Genomic DNA, 15421 nt, shown 5'->3' with positions numbered 1-15421 from the left:
GGTTGTCTACTGTGTTATGGAGGGGGTGGGAGCGACTGTCCATGATTGTCTGCAGTTTCAACACCATCCTGTCCCTCACCACCTCGTCCAAGTTATCAAGTCTACAGCCAACAACAGACTCTGCCTTTTTGATGAGTTTGTTGAGTCTGTTGGCATCCTTTGCTTTAATGCCTGCACCCCAGCACACTACAGCAGAGAAGATGGTGCTAGCCATGACAGACTGGTAGAACATGTGGAGCATCCTGCTGCAAACACTGAAGGACCTGAGTCTCCTGAGGAAATAGAGTCTGCTCATGGCCTTCTTGTAGACAGCATCGGTGTTTGTGGACCACTCCAGTTTATTGTCCAGCTGAACACCCAGGAACCTGTAAGATGGGACTATTTCCACATCTTTCCCACTAATGCAGACTGGGGAGGGAGGGGACTTGCTTTTTCTGAAGTCCACCACCATCTCCTTCGTCTTGGTCACGTTGAGCTGCAGAAGGTTCTCCCTGCTCCACCTGACAAGACTCTCCACAGGGTCCCTGTATTCATCCTCCTGTCCATTCTCCCCACATCTGAGTACTTCTGGAGATGACATGTCTCAGAGTGGTACTGGAAGTCAGCTGTATAGGTGGTGAACAGAAAGAAGGAGAGCACAGTTCCTCGAGGAGCTCCTGTGTTGCTCATCAGGGGGTCGGACACACAGCTCCACAGCGAAGATTGTGGCATTCACCAATTTCTTCTTATCCTGGATTTATTCGTAGGTGAGAACAAATCCTACGAACACTCAGGAGTACTCTTACGCACATTTCAGTGCCGACATGTTGGCATGGTTGTGTTTTCTTCTCTTGTGCAGTTCAATAAAATTCAATATTACAATGATAATTCTGTCATATTTATTTATTTGTTTGTTTATTTCCTATTTTTGGTGATTTACGGAGAATTTTAAAATTACGTAAATGTGCCAATGACTTAACATTAATCAACCAAATTGGAAACCATGCCAAAACTGTCTTTTTATTTGATTTTATCTTGATTTATTTTATTAGGGGATCGAGGATATGCTCTGGTTGTTGACACCACTGACCAACCCTCAGACTCCACAGGAGTTTTATTCAATCAAATGCATGCGCGCAGTCGCTCCACCATTGAACGCACCATCGGCATGTTAAAGGGGCGCTGGATGTGGACACAGCCACAACCCCGTGAGGATGTGCGTCCTGACGCAATGATGGGGCCAGACTGCAGGCACGTGGTTCACGTTCGAGCGCGATTAATTGTCCGTTTGTGAATAAAATGCATTATTGTCACAATCCGAGCACAGCTTTTACACGTTTATTTTTTTTACATTCTTATTTTTTTTACATTCTCGTTGATTTCTTTAAGCGTGTTGGCTATAGTCATCAGGGTTGAGGCAATTTTATCAAGCGTGTTAGCCATCCTTTCTTGATTGTTCAACACGGCGTCAGAAATCAGGCGTGGAGAGGCAAGCTTTGGGCATTTCGCTTGGGCATTTGGCTGTTTTGCTCTGTCTACAGGGCCCTGCTGCAGTTCCTTTTTATGGGCATTAGTGGGCGGTGACTTATGCTAATCGTATGTTAATTAGACTCACCTGGCACGCGCTTTCAACTTACGAACAGATGGCATTCATCAATGTAAGAACACAGCTGCGAACAATTCTGGGGCTTACGAACGCGTTGATGAATCCGACGTAGGGTTTTCTTAAGAAACTTCTTAAGAACAACTTAAGAAAGAATCTAAGAAGATTCTTAAGAACATATTGGTGAATCTGGCCCATTATTATCCAGAGGAATATTGGGACAGCTGGGGGAGGGGGGGCTAGAATCAAACCTGTTGAAAAACTGGTTCAACTCATTAGCTTGGTCCACGTTCCCATCAGCTAAGCGTATTCCTTTCTTCTGGAAGCCAGTGATTGTTCTCATCCCACTCCAAACATCCCTGGTCTGGTTCCTCTCCAGTCTCTCCTCCAGCTTCTTCCTGTAGGCGTCCTTGCTCTCCTTCAGACTGCGTTTCAGTTCCTTCTGTACACTCCTGAGCTCAGCCGGGTCCCCAGCAGTGAAGGCCCTCTTCTTCTTATTCAAAAGGGCCTTCAGGTCACTTGTCACCCATGGTTTGTTGTTTGGGTAACAACGTACCTTCTTGGTGGGGACGGAGTTCTCAGTGCAGAACTTGATGTAGTCGGAAACAGTCTGTCAGTCCATCCAGGTCCTCACCATGTGGTTCACAGAGAGCAGACCAGTTGGTGGTCTCCAGGGCATCCCGCAGACAGTCCATGGCACCATCAGACCATTTCCTAACACTCCTCACAGTGACTGATTGCTGCTGAACCACAGGTGTGTATGATGGGGAGAGCAGCACGAGATTATGGTCAGACTTGCCTCCACCTGCAGTGGAGGTGTATGCACTGGTGACATTAGCATACAGTAAATCCAAAGTCTTCCTGTCTCTCGTGCTGCACTGGACATACTGGTGGAATGTAGGGAGGGTGGACTTAAGGGAGGCATGATTGAAGTCACCTGTGATGAGGATAAAGGCTCCGGGATGTTTAGTCTGCAGGTCAGCCGTGACAGAGTGAATAACGTCACAGGCCGTGTCCGCTTTACCGGTCGGAGGAATATAAACAGTGATGGCGATGACATTAGTAAACTCCCGTGGCAAATAGTATGGACGGAGTCCGATAGCAATAAGTTCCACGTCGGGACTGCACACGCGCTCTTTGATGTGAATATGCTCCGGGTTGCACCACCTGTTGCTAACGAACACGGCCAGTCCCCCTCCTTTCTTCTTACCGGCCGCGGTGGTGTCTCGGTCCGCTCGCACAGTGGTGAAACCAGCGATTGTCACATTAGAGTCCGGTATCAGTCCATGGAGCCATGTCTCCGTGAAACACATGATACTGGCCTCTCTGTACTCCCGCTGGGTCCGTGTGAGCGCCTCCAGCTCGTCCATCTTATTTGCCAGGGACCTGACATTCCCCGTGATGACCGCGGGGACGCAGGGTTTAAAACGTCGCCTCTTCATCCTCTGTTTAACTCCAGCCTTAGTCCCTCGTTGTTTCCTCCTCACCTCCTTAGGGATTTGGGGCTTCTCTCCGACCACGAAGGATGGTGGTCTTAGAGCCATCAGCTGGTCGCGTGTATAGACAATACCGCTCCGCTTCTTGGCACAGCTGATGGGGGCCGCGAATAACCCAAGCACCGCAAAACAGAGAAAAAAGTATTCGAGCCTCCAGAACATGGTGTCTGAATACTTCAGTTGAAAATGGAAAGAAAGAAAGTAAATCCAAATAGAAAAGAATGTAAACAAGTATAGAAGACACTACGAAAGTTTAAAAAAGAACAATTAAGTTTAGGGAGCTGCTACTACTGGCTACCGCCTGAGACAGCGCCATTTTACATTTGTAAATAGGTTAGGGTTAGGGTTAGGGTTAGAGTTAGAGTTAGGGTTAGGGTTAGGGTTAGGGTTAGGGTGAGGTGCCATGACCCAGTCGGGTGACAGAGGTCTTTCAGGTATGAGAATCCAGGTGTAAATAATACTCACAGTCAACCACTGCCTTCGTCGAGGATGGCTGAAATGACAAAAATGAGCGTTATTAATGGACTGAGACAACTTCCTGCACAACCTTCATCAACATTTTGTGTTTACTTCAGGAATAGGAATGTTGAGACTTTTCTGGATCTGATTCCAGGCAATATCGTTGCGGTTACACCTGAGGAGCCTGCCTTGATAGAACAGGGAGTCGACAGTGAGGCGGACGTTTCTAGGGAGCTCCTGTAATCTGCTCTCTACAATCACCAGATCAGGATCAAAGGTGTGATGCATCACCACCAGAATTACTGCTTTATTATCTGGAGACATAGAAAAGACCAGGGTGACTCAGGAAGGTAAGTTTCACTTTCACTTCTGCTTTAACAACTTTGAATCTTCATGTTACATTTAGTTCCATCACATTCACACTTAAGTTGCTACCTGGGAGTCCCTCCAGGGCCTCGTCAATGTCTGTTTTGATTCGAGACTTGACTGGACAGAAAACCAAATAATAATCTGCATCTTCCGGAATGTTCACTTCAGTGTGTCCAACACGTTTCATTTTGGAAACCCATTCCATGTGAGTGTTTTTTGTTTCAGAAGCCACGTAGACAAAGAACTTTGTTCCAGATACTGAAGAGAGAAAGGAAGAAGTGTGTTATTGGAAAATCAACCTGAGCAGCTTTGAACTTTCACCTGATGATGGAAATCATGCAGACATGAACCAGTGGGAAACACTTAGTTTAGACTGAGGTGAAACAGTGTAAATGTAGTTTTGAATTAAAAGTCAAATGTAAATATAAATAACTTTAAACAAGCAATGCAATTATATTTGAAATTCGTAAACAAACATCACAATCAGTAAAATACCAAATTACTCAAAAGTCTCTATAAGCCACCTGACATTTGTCCATGTAGCAGAAAAATCACATTTCCTCCACTCTTATGTTAAACCGTTACCTTTGGCCTTTGACCCGATTATTTTGTTCATGCCTGGAATCATTATATAGTTAATCAGTGTTTAAAAGTTAGTGTAACGCTCATTAGAATCAAAGATAGAAGTTAAATATAGGTGACATGAAAACATGTTCTCTTCTCATGAAGTATTCAAATCAGAGATACATTTTCAAGTCAAAATGATTCAATTCATGACATTTAGGTGCACTGTTACCCAAACAACAAAGCATGGGTGACAAGTGAAGGCCCTGAAGGCCTTTTGAACGAGAAGAAGAGGGTCTTCATTACTGGAGACCTTGCTGAGCTCAGCAGAGTACAGAAGGAACTGAAATGCAGTCTGAAGGAGAGTTAGGGTTAGGGTTAGGGTGAGGGTTAGGGTTAGGGTTAGGGTTAGGGTTAGGGTTAGGGTGAGGGTTAGGGTTAGGGTTAGGGTTAGGTGCCATGACCCAGTAGGGTGACAGAGGTCTTTCAGGTATGAGGATCCAGGTGTAAATAATACTCACAGTCAACCACTGCCTTCGTCCAGGATGGCTGATATGACAAAAATGAGCGTTATTAATGGACTGAGACAACTTCCTGCACAACCTTCATCAACATTTTGTGTTTACTTCAGGAATAGGAATGTTGAGACTTTTCTGGATCTGATTCCAGGCAATATCGTTGCGGTTACACCAGAGGAGCCTGCCTTGATGGAACAGGGAGTCGACAGTGAGGCGGACGTTTCTAGGGAGCTCCTGTAATCTGCTCTCTACAATCACCAGATCAGGATCAAAGGTGTGATGCATCACCACCAGAATTACTGCTTTATTATCTGGAGACATAGAAAAGACCAGGGTGACTCAGGAAGGTAAGTTTCACTTTCACTTCTGCTTTAACAACTTTGAATCTTCATGTTACATTTAGTTCCATCACATTCACACTTAAGTTGCTACCTGGGAGTCCCTCCAGGGCCTCGTCAATGTCTGTTTTGATTTGGGATTTGACTGGACAGAAAACCAAATAATAATCTGCATCTTCCGGAATGTTCACTTCAGTGTGTCCAACACGTTTCATTTTGGAAACCCATTCCATGTGAGCGTTTTTTGTTTCAGAAGCCACGTAGACAAAGAACTTTGTTCCAGATACTGAAGAGAGAAAGGAAGAAGTGTGTTATTGGAAAATCAACCTGAGCAGCTTTGAACTTTCACCTGATGATGGAAATCATGCAGACATGAACCAGTGGGAAACACTTAGTTTAGACTGAGGTGAAATAGTGTAAATGTAGTTTTGAATTAAAAGTCAAATGTAAATATAAATAACTTTAAACAAGCAATGCAATTATTTGTAAAACTGAAATTGGTCCACAAACATCACAATCACCAAATTACCAAATTGTTCAAAAGTCTCTATAAGCCACCTGACATTTGTCCATGTAGCAGAAAAATCACATTTCCTCCACTCTTATGTTAAACCGGTACCTTTGGCCTTTGACCCGATTATTTTGTTCATGTCTGGAATCATTATATAGTTAATCAGTGTTTAAAAGTTAGTGTAACGCTCATTAGAATCAAAGATAGAAGTTAAATATAGGTGACATGAAAACATGTTCTCTTCTCATGAAGTATTCAAATCACAGATACATTTTCAAGTCAAAATGATTCAATTCATAACATTTAGGTGCACTGTTACCCAAACAACAAAGCATGGGTGACAAGTGAAGGCTCTGAAGGCCCTTTTGAACGAGAAGAAGAGGGCCTTCATTACTGGAGACCTTGCTGAGCCCAGCAGAGTACAGAAGGAACTGATATGCAGTCTGAAGGAGAGTTAGGGGTTAAGGTTAGGGTTAGGGTTAGGTGCCATGACGCAGTAGGGTGACAGAGGTCTTTCAGGTATGAGGATCCAGGTGTAAATAATACTCACAGTTAAACGGTCTCTTCCTCCAGGATGGCTGAAATGACAAAAACGAGTGTTATTAATGGACTGAGACAACTTCCTGCACAACCTCCATCAACATTTTGTGTTTACTTCAGGAATAGGAATGTTGAAAGTTTTTGGGATCTTATTCCAGGCAACACTTACACATTTACATACCATTTTGTAAACCCATCCCATGAGCTTGTTTTTTGGTTCAGAAGCCACGTAGTCAAAGAACTTTGTTCCAGATACTGAAGAGAGAAAGGAAGAAGTGTGTTATTGGAAAACCTGAGCAGCTTTGAACTTTCACCTGATGATGGAAATCATGCAGACATGAACCAGTGGGAAACACTTAGTTTAGACCAGCGCTTCTCAAATAGTGGGGCGGCCTGCCAGGGGGGGCGCATGTGACCCCGGAGAACATGTTGTTGTTTTTTTTGCCGTACTAGAATAAAGTGTAATTGCACATCCCGCGCGCACACACCACAGAGCAAGAGATAGGAAGTGCAGTGAACAAACCACCAAGAGACAGCACGAAAAAATACTTAACAGTGATGAAAAGAAAGGTGGAGAGAGACGGAGATAATGAGACAAACGAAAGTCTCCCGAAAGCTAAGACGAGGAAATCTGACGAAGCGTATATAGCGCTTGGCTTCACTGCGACTACGGTGGGAGACGAGGAAAGACCGGTGTGTTTACTGTGTCTAAAAATGTTGGCAGGACAGCATGAAGCCAAATAAATGAAGGCGTCACTTAAAGACATTACACCCCAGTTACGCTGATCAGCCGCTTGAGTTTTTTTGGCAAAAACGTGCCGAATATTGGCAACAATCATCCCGCTTTGGTCTATATTTCTTTCTTTTTTTGTTTTCTTTAATATTAATAAGGATACAATGTTATGCAGAGGTGTACTTATAACAATTTCATAGACAAATGATACTAATTATAGTCACGGCGGGGGGGGGGGGCGCAAAATTTTTCTTCTTCCTAGGCGGGGCGTAACAGAAAATAATTGAGAAGCACTGGTTTAGACTGAGGTGAAATAGTGTAAATGTAGTTTTGAATTAGAAGTCAAATGTAAATATAAATAACTTTAAACAGGCAAAGCAATTATATGTAAAACTGAAATTGGTCCACAAACATCACAATCAGTAAAATACCAAATTACTTAAAAGTCTCTATAAACCACCTGACATTTGTCCATGTAGCAGAAAAATCACATTTCCTCCACTCTTATGTTAAACCATTACCTTTGGCCTTTGACCCGATTATTTTGTTCATGCCTGGAATCATTATATAGTTAATCAGTGTTTAAAAGTTAGTGTAACACTCATTAGAATCAAAGATAGAAGTTAAATATAGGTGACATGAAAACATGTTCTCTTCTCATGAAGTATTCAAATCACAGATACATTTTCAAGTCAAACTGATTCAATTCATGACATTTAGGTGCACTGTTACCCAAACAACAAAGCATGGGTGACAAGTGAAGGCCCTGAAGGCCCTTTTGAAGGAGAAGAAGAGGGCCTTCATTACTGGAGACCCGCTGAGCTCAGCAGAGTACAGAAGGAACTGAAATGCAGTCTGAAGGAGAGTTAGGGTGAGGGTTAGGGTGAGGGTTAGGGTGAGGGGGGGTAGGGTTAGGGTGAGGGTTAGGGTGAGGGTGAGGGTGAGGGTGAGGGTTAGAGTTAGGGTTAGGGTTAGGGTTAGGGTTAGGGGTTAGGGTGAGGGTGAGGGTGAGGGTTAGAGTTAGGGTTAGGGTTAGGGGTTAGGGTGACGGTGACGGTGAGGGTGAGGGTTAGGGTTAGTGTTAGGGTTAGGGGTAGGGTTAGGGTTAGGGGTTAGGGTTAGGGTTAGGGTTAGGGTGAGGGTGAGGGTTAGGTGCCATGACCCAGTAGGGTGACAGAGGTCTTTCAGGTATGAGGATCCAGGTGTAAATAATACTGTAAAGCCAAACCCCTGGTTACCTGCTTGGCACTTTAGTGGTTCCTGGTGGTGGGTAAGTGTAATTGCAGGTATGATAGGGAAAGGTTCGTGACGTCACCACGCAGAGGCGTGCCTTCCTCACTTGCAAGGTGTTTCCAATTGTCCTAATTCCCAAGTTAGAAAAGCAGTGAGACAATTCTCGAGGTGTTTGCTCGCAAGATCGGGAGGGACAGTTGGTAAGCACCATTTTAATTTGTTTTAAGCCTTAAATTTCAGTGTGTCGGAAGGAAGACGTGATACTGTATTGTGACTGCGCTGATTGTTGTGTTAAGAACGTTCACTTTCACAAACAGCACTGTCTACAATTAGGATGTTGGTTACATTATTGCGACTTTGCACATTTATATTTGTAACTATTGGGTTTTATGTGTAATATGTCTGAATTTCTTAAATATGTTCATTTCTTTATTAAGCAATTTCATATGTTTATATTTTTCTTTTCTATTTCAAGGTTTTTTACCTATTGGCCACCGGGCTACCTGCTGTGGTCTTGGGCTGTCTGTAAACTAAAAGTCACCCTGATGAAAATGTTATAATAAAGGGAAAAAGAAAACGGAAACCCAGACTGTTGGCTCTGAGTGAAACCCTACTAAACCTTCAATTTTGCAATTCCCTTCAAGTGGGAAAATAAGGGCAAATAAAAGAGGAAAGGAAAACCTTTACCCCCAAAAATAACTTGACAAATACTCACAGTTAAACGGTCTCTTCCACCAGGATGGCTGAAATGACAAAAATGAGCGTTATTAATGGACTGAGACAACTTCCTGCACAACCTTCATCAACATTTTGTGTTTACTTCAGGAATAGGAATGTTGAGACTTTTCTGGATCTGATTCCAGGCAATATCGTTGCGGTTACACCCGAGGAGCCTGCCTTGATAGAACAGGGAGTCGACAGTGAGGCGGACGTTTCTAGGGAGCTCCTGTAATCTGCTCTCTACAATCATCAGATCAGGATCAAAGGTGTGATGCATCACCACCAGAATTACTGCTTTATTATCTGGAGACATAGAAAAGACCAGGGTGACTCAGCAAGGTAAGTTTCACTTTCACTTCTGCTTTAACAACTTTGAATCTTCATGTTACATTTAGTTCCATCACATTCACACTTAAGTTGCTACCTGGGAGTCCCTCCAGGGCCTCGTCAATGTCTGTTTTGATTTGGGATTTGACTGGACAGAAAACCAAATAATAATCTGCATCTTCCGGAATGTTCACTTCAGTGTGTCCAACACGTTTCATTTTGGAAACCCATTCCATGTGAGCGTTTTTTGTTTCAGAAGCCACGCAGACAAAGAACTTTGTTCCAGATACTGAAGAGAGAAAGGAAGAAGTGTGTATTGGAAAATCAACCTGAGCAGCTTTGAACTTTCACCTGATGATGGAAATCATGCAGACATGAACCAGTGGGAAACACTTAGTTTAGACTGAGGTGAAACAGTGTAAATGTAGTTTTGAATTAAAAGTCAAATGTAAATATAAATAACTTTAAACAAGCAATGCAATTATTTGTAAAACTGAAATTGGTCCACAAACATCACAATCACTAAAATACCAAATTACTCAAAAGTCTCTACCACCTGACATTTGTCCATGTAGCAGAAAAATCACATTTCCTCCTCCACTCTTATGTTAAACCGGTACCTTTGGCCTTTGACCCGATTACTTTGTTCATGCCTGGAATCATTATATAGTTAATCAGTGTTTAAAAGTTAGTGTAACGCTCATTACAATCAAAGATAGAAGTTAAATATAGGTGACATGAAAACATGTTCTCTTCTCATGAAGTATTCAAATCACAGATACATTTTCAAGTCAGAATGATTCAATTCATGACATTTAATGCACATCGTTTAAAACCTTATGAGCTGAAAGGGTTTCCTCACCAAGATTCTCCATGTCTCTGTTGGGGAAAGAAAAGACGCAATCAGTTCAGAAAAGGAACAAAACCAAGACTTTTGAGCTCCCAAAACTACCTGTAAATAATTCACCAGTGAGATTGCGACTGAAAAAGCTTAGACTGGCAAAGAAAATAGGAGCAATGATCAGAGGGCAGGATCCCTGAAACCAAGATTCAAAAACAGAAAGTAAGTTTTCTGCAAGTGACCTCGCCCAAGACGACCAAAGTGAGGTCCGGCAGGGTCTCCTGCCCTCAGTCATGTCTTAGTCACACATAAGAATTATCAAATCAATCTTAATAATCTGATTTCTTTCGGATCGAAGTAAATTAATTTAACGCTTACTTTGTTTACGAATGACTTTCTGTACTCACGCAACACGAATCCACGTTTGATCTCTGCAGAGGACCCTTTCACTTTCGTTTTGACGGCTGGAGGCGCGTTCGGCACCACAGAGAAGAGGAGCGGCCAGCGAATCAGAGGTGACGCGTTGAAACGCGTTTAAAACAGGATAAAGTTAAACAATTACATCTACTGGAAGACAGGCGATGTTTGGATGGCCATGCCATTACCGCCAGGGGAGAAAAACAATCTTAATTTTGTATTTTATGAAAAAAGCTGTAATTTATGCTACTGCCAGAAGAGGGAACCAGATATCCTTTTGGTAATTAATCTAAATCTAATAGAATAGTGTAAATAAAGCTCCTGGTTTGAACACAGGAAACAAATGTTCACACAGTTCACACAATCGTGACGTAATCAGGACGATTTATTTGTGTTTAACGTTTTATAGCAAAATCCATCAAACAGTTGATTAAAGTCAACCTTTGACAGTTGTGGCTCCAGTTTTAATGAAGGTTTGTGTGCAGCATTTTCCCTTTAATCTACACACATTTAAGGGAAGCTGTGACCTGTTTAGCTAACTGTTAAACAAGTACTAATGAAGTAATCACAACAACAAAAAATACAGCTATAATAGTAACTAAAATCACAAATTTCATCCTCTGTTGAATGGCAACCCTAAAATGAAGTGGAAAAATAGCGAAATTAGAGTTGTTTGATGCAGTACATGGATTTAAGACTGTCAACATCCAACGCCTTCAGGGGTCTTTCAGGTATGAGGATCCAGGTGTAAATAATACTCACAGTTAAACGGTCTCATCCTCCAGGATGGCTGAAATGACAAAAATGAGTGTTATTAATGGACTGAGACAACTTCCTGCACAACCTTCATCAACATTTTGTGTTTACTTCAGGAATAGGAATGTTGAAAGTTGGATCTTATTCCAGGCAATATCGTTGCGGTTACACCCGAGGAGCCTGCCTTGATAGAACAGGGAGTCGACAGTGAGGCGGACGTTTCTAGGGAGCTCCTGTAATCTGCTCTCTGCAATCACCAGATCAGGATCAAAGGTGTGATGCATCACCACCAGAATTACTGCTTTATTATCTGGAGACATAGAAAAGACCAGGGTGACTCAGCAAGGTAAGTTTCACTTTCACTTCTGCTTTAACAACTTTGAATCTTCATGTTACATTTAGTTCCATCACATTCACACTTAAGTTGCTACCTGGGAGTCCCTCCAGGGCCTCGTCAATGTCTGTTTTGATTCGGGATTTGACTGGACATGTGGGAATGTGTATTTCTACATGTGTGTTGATTTTGCTGCTGCCCAGAAATCACACAGAAAAAAAAATAAAGTAGACCATTAAATTATAGCTTAGTAAGTGTTCTTGTTTTACAGTGTAATCCCTCATATTGAACAACACTAAAAAACAAAGTAGTTGGGCCTACGTTCCATGATACTTTTAGATGTTATTTATGTCATAGTTCACTTTAGACAGAAACGTACCATGACCATCTTGCCGTCCTTGATCTCTCTGACGAACGTGGTCTCTTTGCCGTCCCACTTTTGGACGTGGACCAACTTGTCTCCCTCCAGAGACACTGTAGACTGAGAGACACAACACATGGTGACCGTACTGAAAAGTGTGGCCAATTAATCTTGATTACTCCAGAATATGCCGATCTGAGATGATTGAAAGTGTTTGTTCTTACTTTACAGTTCCTGTCGTCGGCGGTGGTTTCATCAAACTCCTCCCCCAGCTTGAAGGAGATCTCTGTGTTTTTGAAGGTGCTCTGGGTGCGAACCACCACCTTATCGCCCTCCAGGCTGATGATGACGGTCGGTTTGGTCACGTTCCCGACCTGTCGGGTGGCGAAGCCCACGCCTGGGACATGACATATGAAGCACATTTCAACACTGAGATCAAAGAAAAAGAGCAAAGATAGAAGCACATTACTGACCGAGGGCTTTCATGTAATCATCAAAGTTCTCGCTCTCCACCAGTTTCCAGGTTGCACAGAAGGCGTCGACCATGGTGATGGTTTTTCAGAGACCAAGTATTCTGAAGAGCCCAGTGAGTGAGCTGCGGTCGTTCAAGTTTCCCCCCAGTGTGTTATTATTCCGCGCCTTATTATTATGCATGCAGGTGGGCAGGCCCACGGGTCCCATTGGCTCAGGAGATTTTTGCTCTGTTCCTTATTGGACGGTTAAATTGGGTCACGGTCCTACTGACCCGTAGAGAGGTGGGGCAAAGCTAAATTAGCTCATTTGTATGCGCGATGATGTAATTACTCTAATTCCTGCAGCCAGCTCAGGTTGATGTGGTGCTAAAAAGGAGAAATTCTCCATTTTAAAGATGACCCCAAAAAAATCCAACTACAACAATGAAAAGCATGTTATAATGATGCTACCGGCAGAAGAGTAGTCTTCAAATCCCCATGAATCATTTCCTCATGTCCCGGCCCCCCCTCTCCAGTCAGCCCGGTGCCACCCGATCGGAATGTGTCCTGTTGGGGGTCGTCGGTGAAGCAGAATCACTTTGTTTGACAGCTCTTTGTCCTGAGTTGCATTACTGACCCCACCACCACCACCACTGCAATTACTTCATGCTTCACATGCACGGTAACGACTGTCCTTAAGTGTGTGTGTGAGAGTGTGTGCATGTGTAAATTCCGCTTTCTCACACAAAGTCAGTGTTTATGGAGGTACGCACAGACACAGATGAGTGATTGTGACTCTTGATTGGGCAGTTTATGGTCGTTCATTTAAGTTGGACTCAGGGGAGGTTTTTTGATAAACTGTCATGAGCATTAAGCTTGGAGCTGATGTTGTGTTTTAAAGGTTGACCTGTTTTTTTTGTGGAGCAGCTTCTGACACACTGGGATTGTCAGTATTTCCAAAAGTCTCCTTCCGGTTAGTTTTTTAATTCTATTTGTAATGCATCATAAAAGTAATTTTAAAATACCACTGACCGAGCTGCCAAATTCAAAATCTTGTTTTGGTTTAGTTTTGAGGAAATATACTTCAAATCTGCACCTCTTGTCATTTTCTTTTTAGCACCTTTGTTTTTTGAAGGATCTCCTGTTGATTCACTTCTTTTGAACAACTTCATTTCCTCTGTACTTCATCTGAGAACAGGGCATGCAGACATTAATCATACCTGTAGGCTGGAGCTCTACTCAGCAACAACAGCTGCTGTCTGCAAACCTGCATCGGTGAAGGAGCTCTGGTGCCCCCTGCTGGTCGGTGGCAGAAGTGCCTCCTAATTTTGGGTTGAATTAAAACGTCCCCCATATTAATAACACCAATTGTACAAATAATACTTTAAAGTTTTCACCACTGAGTTGACTCCGAGAAACATTGTTTGAAATAGCTTTTAATTTCATACTTACAGTAAACACACTTTGTTATTTAATGCTACAAAACCAAAGCTGTCATTGAAAAGAAAAAAGGAAGAAAATGAAAAAAGTATCAAAACGATTAAAAATGAATGAAATTCAATTAAATATGCAGCCTCCTATTTGCTCATCAACCAAAATATGCTTCTAAATGAAACATATTTGGACTACATTTACTTATTTAACAGGTAATACAATATAGGAATTAAAACATTTCTTAACAAAAAACCTCTGCACATACAAGAACAAATAAACCAAATAAAAACAGACAAACAAAAAAAACAAGTTCTTGGCTGCTATTATTTGAGCTGTGATAGTTGTGTTGGTGCTGACATGGTCACAGTGCTGTAGGTCACATTGGGATCACCTTCATCACCAAAAACCTGAAGAAATAAAATGAAACAGAATTGACAACCAGACAAACTGATTCTTTTTTGTTTGAACTCCTGTCGGTCACTGTTAAGTTAACATCATGAAACTTACCAGTGCCTTTTCTCCGTTTATATATGAAAACTGTGAGGCAACCGATGGTGAGGACAACTGAAGCGGCTGCTGCAAAGAGGTTCCACCAACACGGATCTGGAAGATAATGGAGATATTTGGTTCTCATTCATACAACATAATAATTAATGAATCTGGATCTTATCCCCCAAACTGGTTACTATGTAGAAAAAGGACTAATGGACTTTAAGGTTATTAAAGGATTTTCCATTATAAATGTGCATGACTCCCCTCTTTAGGCTGTAACCTGCCTATAATCATTATATGAGGAAGACCTCTTCATCATCAGGACAGGACTTTAGACGACTGCATTGGTTTAACTGGGAGAAATGGGACAGCCCATAACAGTCGATGATCTCATCGAATTCAGGTGATTCAAGTGAAATCACCACAAACCAACATGTGTTGTTTTTCTTGTTGTGTTTCACCTCTTTATTTTAGCTTGTTCCTCTGGTTGTTCCTGTAGTAATTATCCACAACAAACCTTTTAAAATCACCTTGGATCAGAAATATTTCACTGACAATTTAGTTCTAAGAAAAGTTTGTGTTATGGTTGATCATGTCTTTGTTGTAACAATGAATCTTACAGCGCTGCAAAGTTTATTTATCCAAACAGCTGCAGGACGTCCAAGCAGGACGTTCCAAGCGGGACGTCCACCCTACAGGGGTTGAGTGGGGTCGAGGTTACTGATCCATCCTCTCCTGAACTGCTCAGTGAGCCTGACCATCGTCAAGGTAACGCTCAGTCAGATACCGTGGAGATGTAGGATGATCACTGGTCCATCCATCCATCCATCCACCCGTCCATCCATCCACCCACCCATCCATCCATCCACCCATCCACCCATCCATCCATCCATCCATCCTTCCATCTATCCATCCACCCACCAGTGTAGCAGCATCATGGTCTC

At 42.5% G+C, this 15421-nt stretch overlaps 2 protein-coding genes and 4 long non-coding RNA genes across 18 annotated transcripts in view; 3 read left to right on the top strand and 3 right to left on the bottom strand.

Moving 5' to 3' along the window:
* LOC130520042 (uncharacterized) overlaps positions 1-15421 on the bottom strand; it is a 34976-nt gene that overhangs the window by 2994 nt on the left and 16561 nt on the right. For 8 of the 12 annotated variants that reach the window (XM_057023606.1, XM_057023610.1, XM_057023605.1 and 5 more), the window contains exons 6-16: positions 9488-9679; positions 9164-9366; positions 9059-9086; positions 6493-6632; positions 6388-6415; positions 5421-5612; positions 5097-5299; positions 4992-5019; positions 3973-4164; positions 3649-3851; positions 3544-3571 (exon numbers count right to left, since the gene is read on the bottom strand). In XM_057023606.1, coding sequence (XP_056879586.1) covers positions 3544-3571; positions 3649-3851; positions 3973-4164; positions 4992-5019; positions 5097-5299; positions 5421-5612; positions 6388-6415; positions 6493-6632; positions 9059-9086; positions 9164-9366; positions 9488-9679 — 1437 coding nt within the window. Of the gene's footprint in view, positions 1-2991; positions 3173-3543; positions 3572-3648; positions 3852-3972; positions 4165-4991; positions 5020-5096; positions 5300-5420; positions 5613-6387; positions 6416-6492; positions 6633-9058; positions 9087-9163; positions 9367-9487; positions 9680-15421 lie in introns of those variants that run through there. The other 4 variants (XM_057023613.1, XM_057023615.1, XM_057023616.1 and 1 more) reach the window with 3 other exon arrangements.
* On the top strand, positions 3751-4377 carry LOC130520058 (uncharacterized). The gene is made up of 2 exons (XR_008948625.1): positions 3751-3887; positions 4132-4377. It is a non-coding gene; the product is annotated as an uncharacterized LOC130520058 (long non-coding RNA).
* Positions 8240-8926, top strand: LOC130520057 (uncharacterized). Its single transcript, XR_008948624.1, has 2 exons — positions 8240-8543; positions 8819-8926. It is a non-coding gene; the product is annotated as an uncharacterized LOC130520057 (long non-coding RNA).
* Positions 12077-12730, bottom strand: LOC130520047 (fatty acid-binding protein, brain-like). The gene is made up of 3 exons (XM_057023621.1): positions 12573-12730; positions 12324-12496; positions 12077-12219 (listed from the first exon to the last, which is right to left on the bottom strand). The coding sequence occupies exons 1-3, from the start codon at positions 12643-12645 to the stop codon at positions 12097-12099; spliced, it is 369 nt and encodes a 122-aa protein (XP_056879601.1). The 5' UTR covers positions 12646-12730; the 3' UTR covers positions 12077-12096.
* Positions 12758-15141, top strand: LOC130520049 (uncharacterized). Of its 2 annotated transcripts, none has more exons than XR_008948616.1 (3): positions 12758-13853; positions 14530-14880; positions 15127-15141. It is a non-coding gene; the product is annotated as an uncharacterized LOC130520049 (long non-coding RNA). The 2 variants fall into 2 exon arrangements; XR_008948615.1 differs by lacking the exon at positions 15127-15141 and adding an exon at positions 15100-15114.
* On the bottom strand, positions 13972-14750 carry LOC130520059 (uncharacterized). The gene is made up of 2 exons (XR_008948626.1): positions 14493-14750; positions 13972-14392 (listed from the first exon to the last, which is right to left on the bottom strand). It is a non-coding gene; the product is annotated as an uncharacterized LOC130520059 (long non-coding RNA).

This window comes from Takifugu flavidus, unplaced genomic scaffold (genome assembly GCF_003711565.1).
Source record: "Takifugu flavidus isolate HTHZ2018 unplaced genomic scaffold, ASM371156v2 ctg272, whole genome shotgun sequence".
NCBI lineage: Eukaryota > Metazoa > Chordata > Actinopteri > Tetraodontiformes > Tetraodontidae > Takifugu > Takifugu flavidus.
This window is presented reverse-complemented; position numbering and strand designations above follow the sequence as displayed.

Coding starts and splice junctions, on each gene's coding strand:
- LOC130520047 (XM_057023621.1), bottom strand. CDS start 12,645: ATGGTCGACGCCTTCTGTGCAACCTGGAAACTGGTGGAGAGCGAGAAC. Junction 12,497..12,572: donor TGATTACATGAAAGCCCTCG/GTCAGTAATGTG, acceptor GTCATGTCCCAG/GCGTGGGCTTCGCCACCCGA. Junction 12,220..12,323: donor CCGACGACAGGAACTGTAAA/GTAAGAACAAAC, acceptor TGTGTCTCTCAG/TCTACAGTGTCTCTGGAGGG.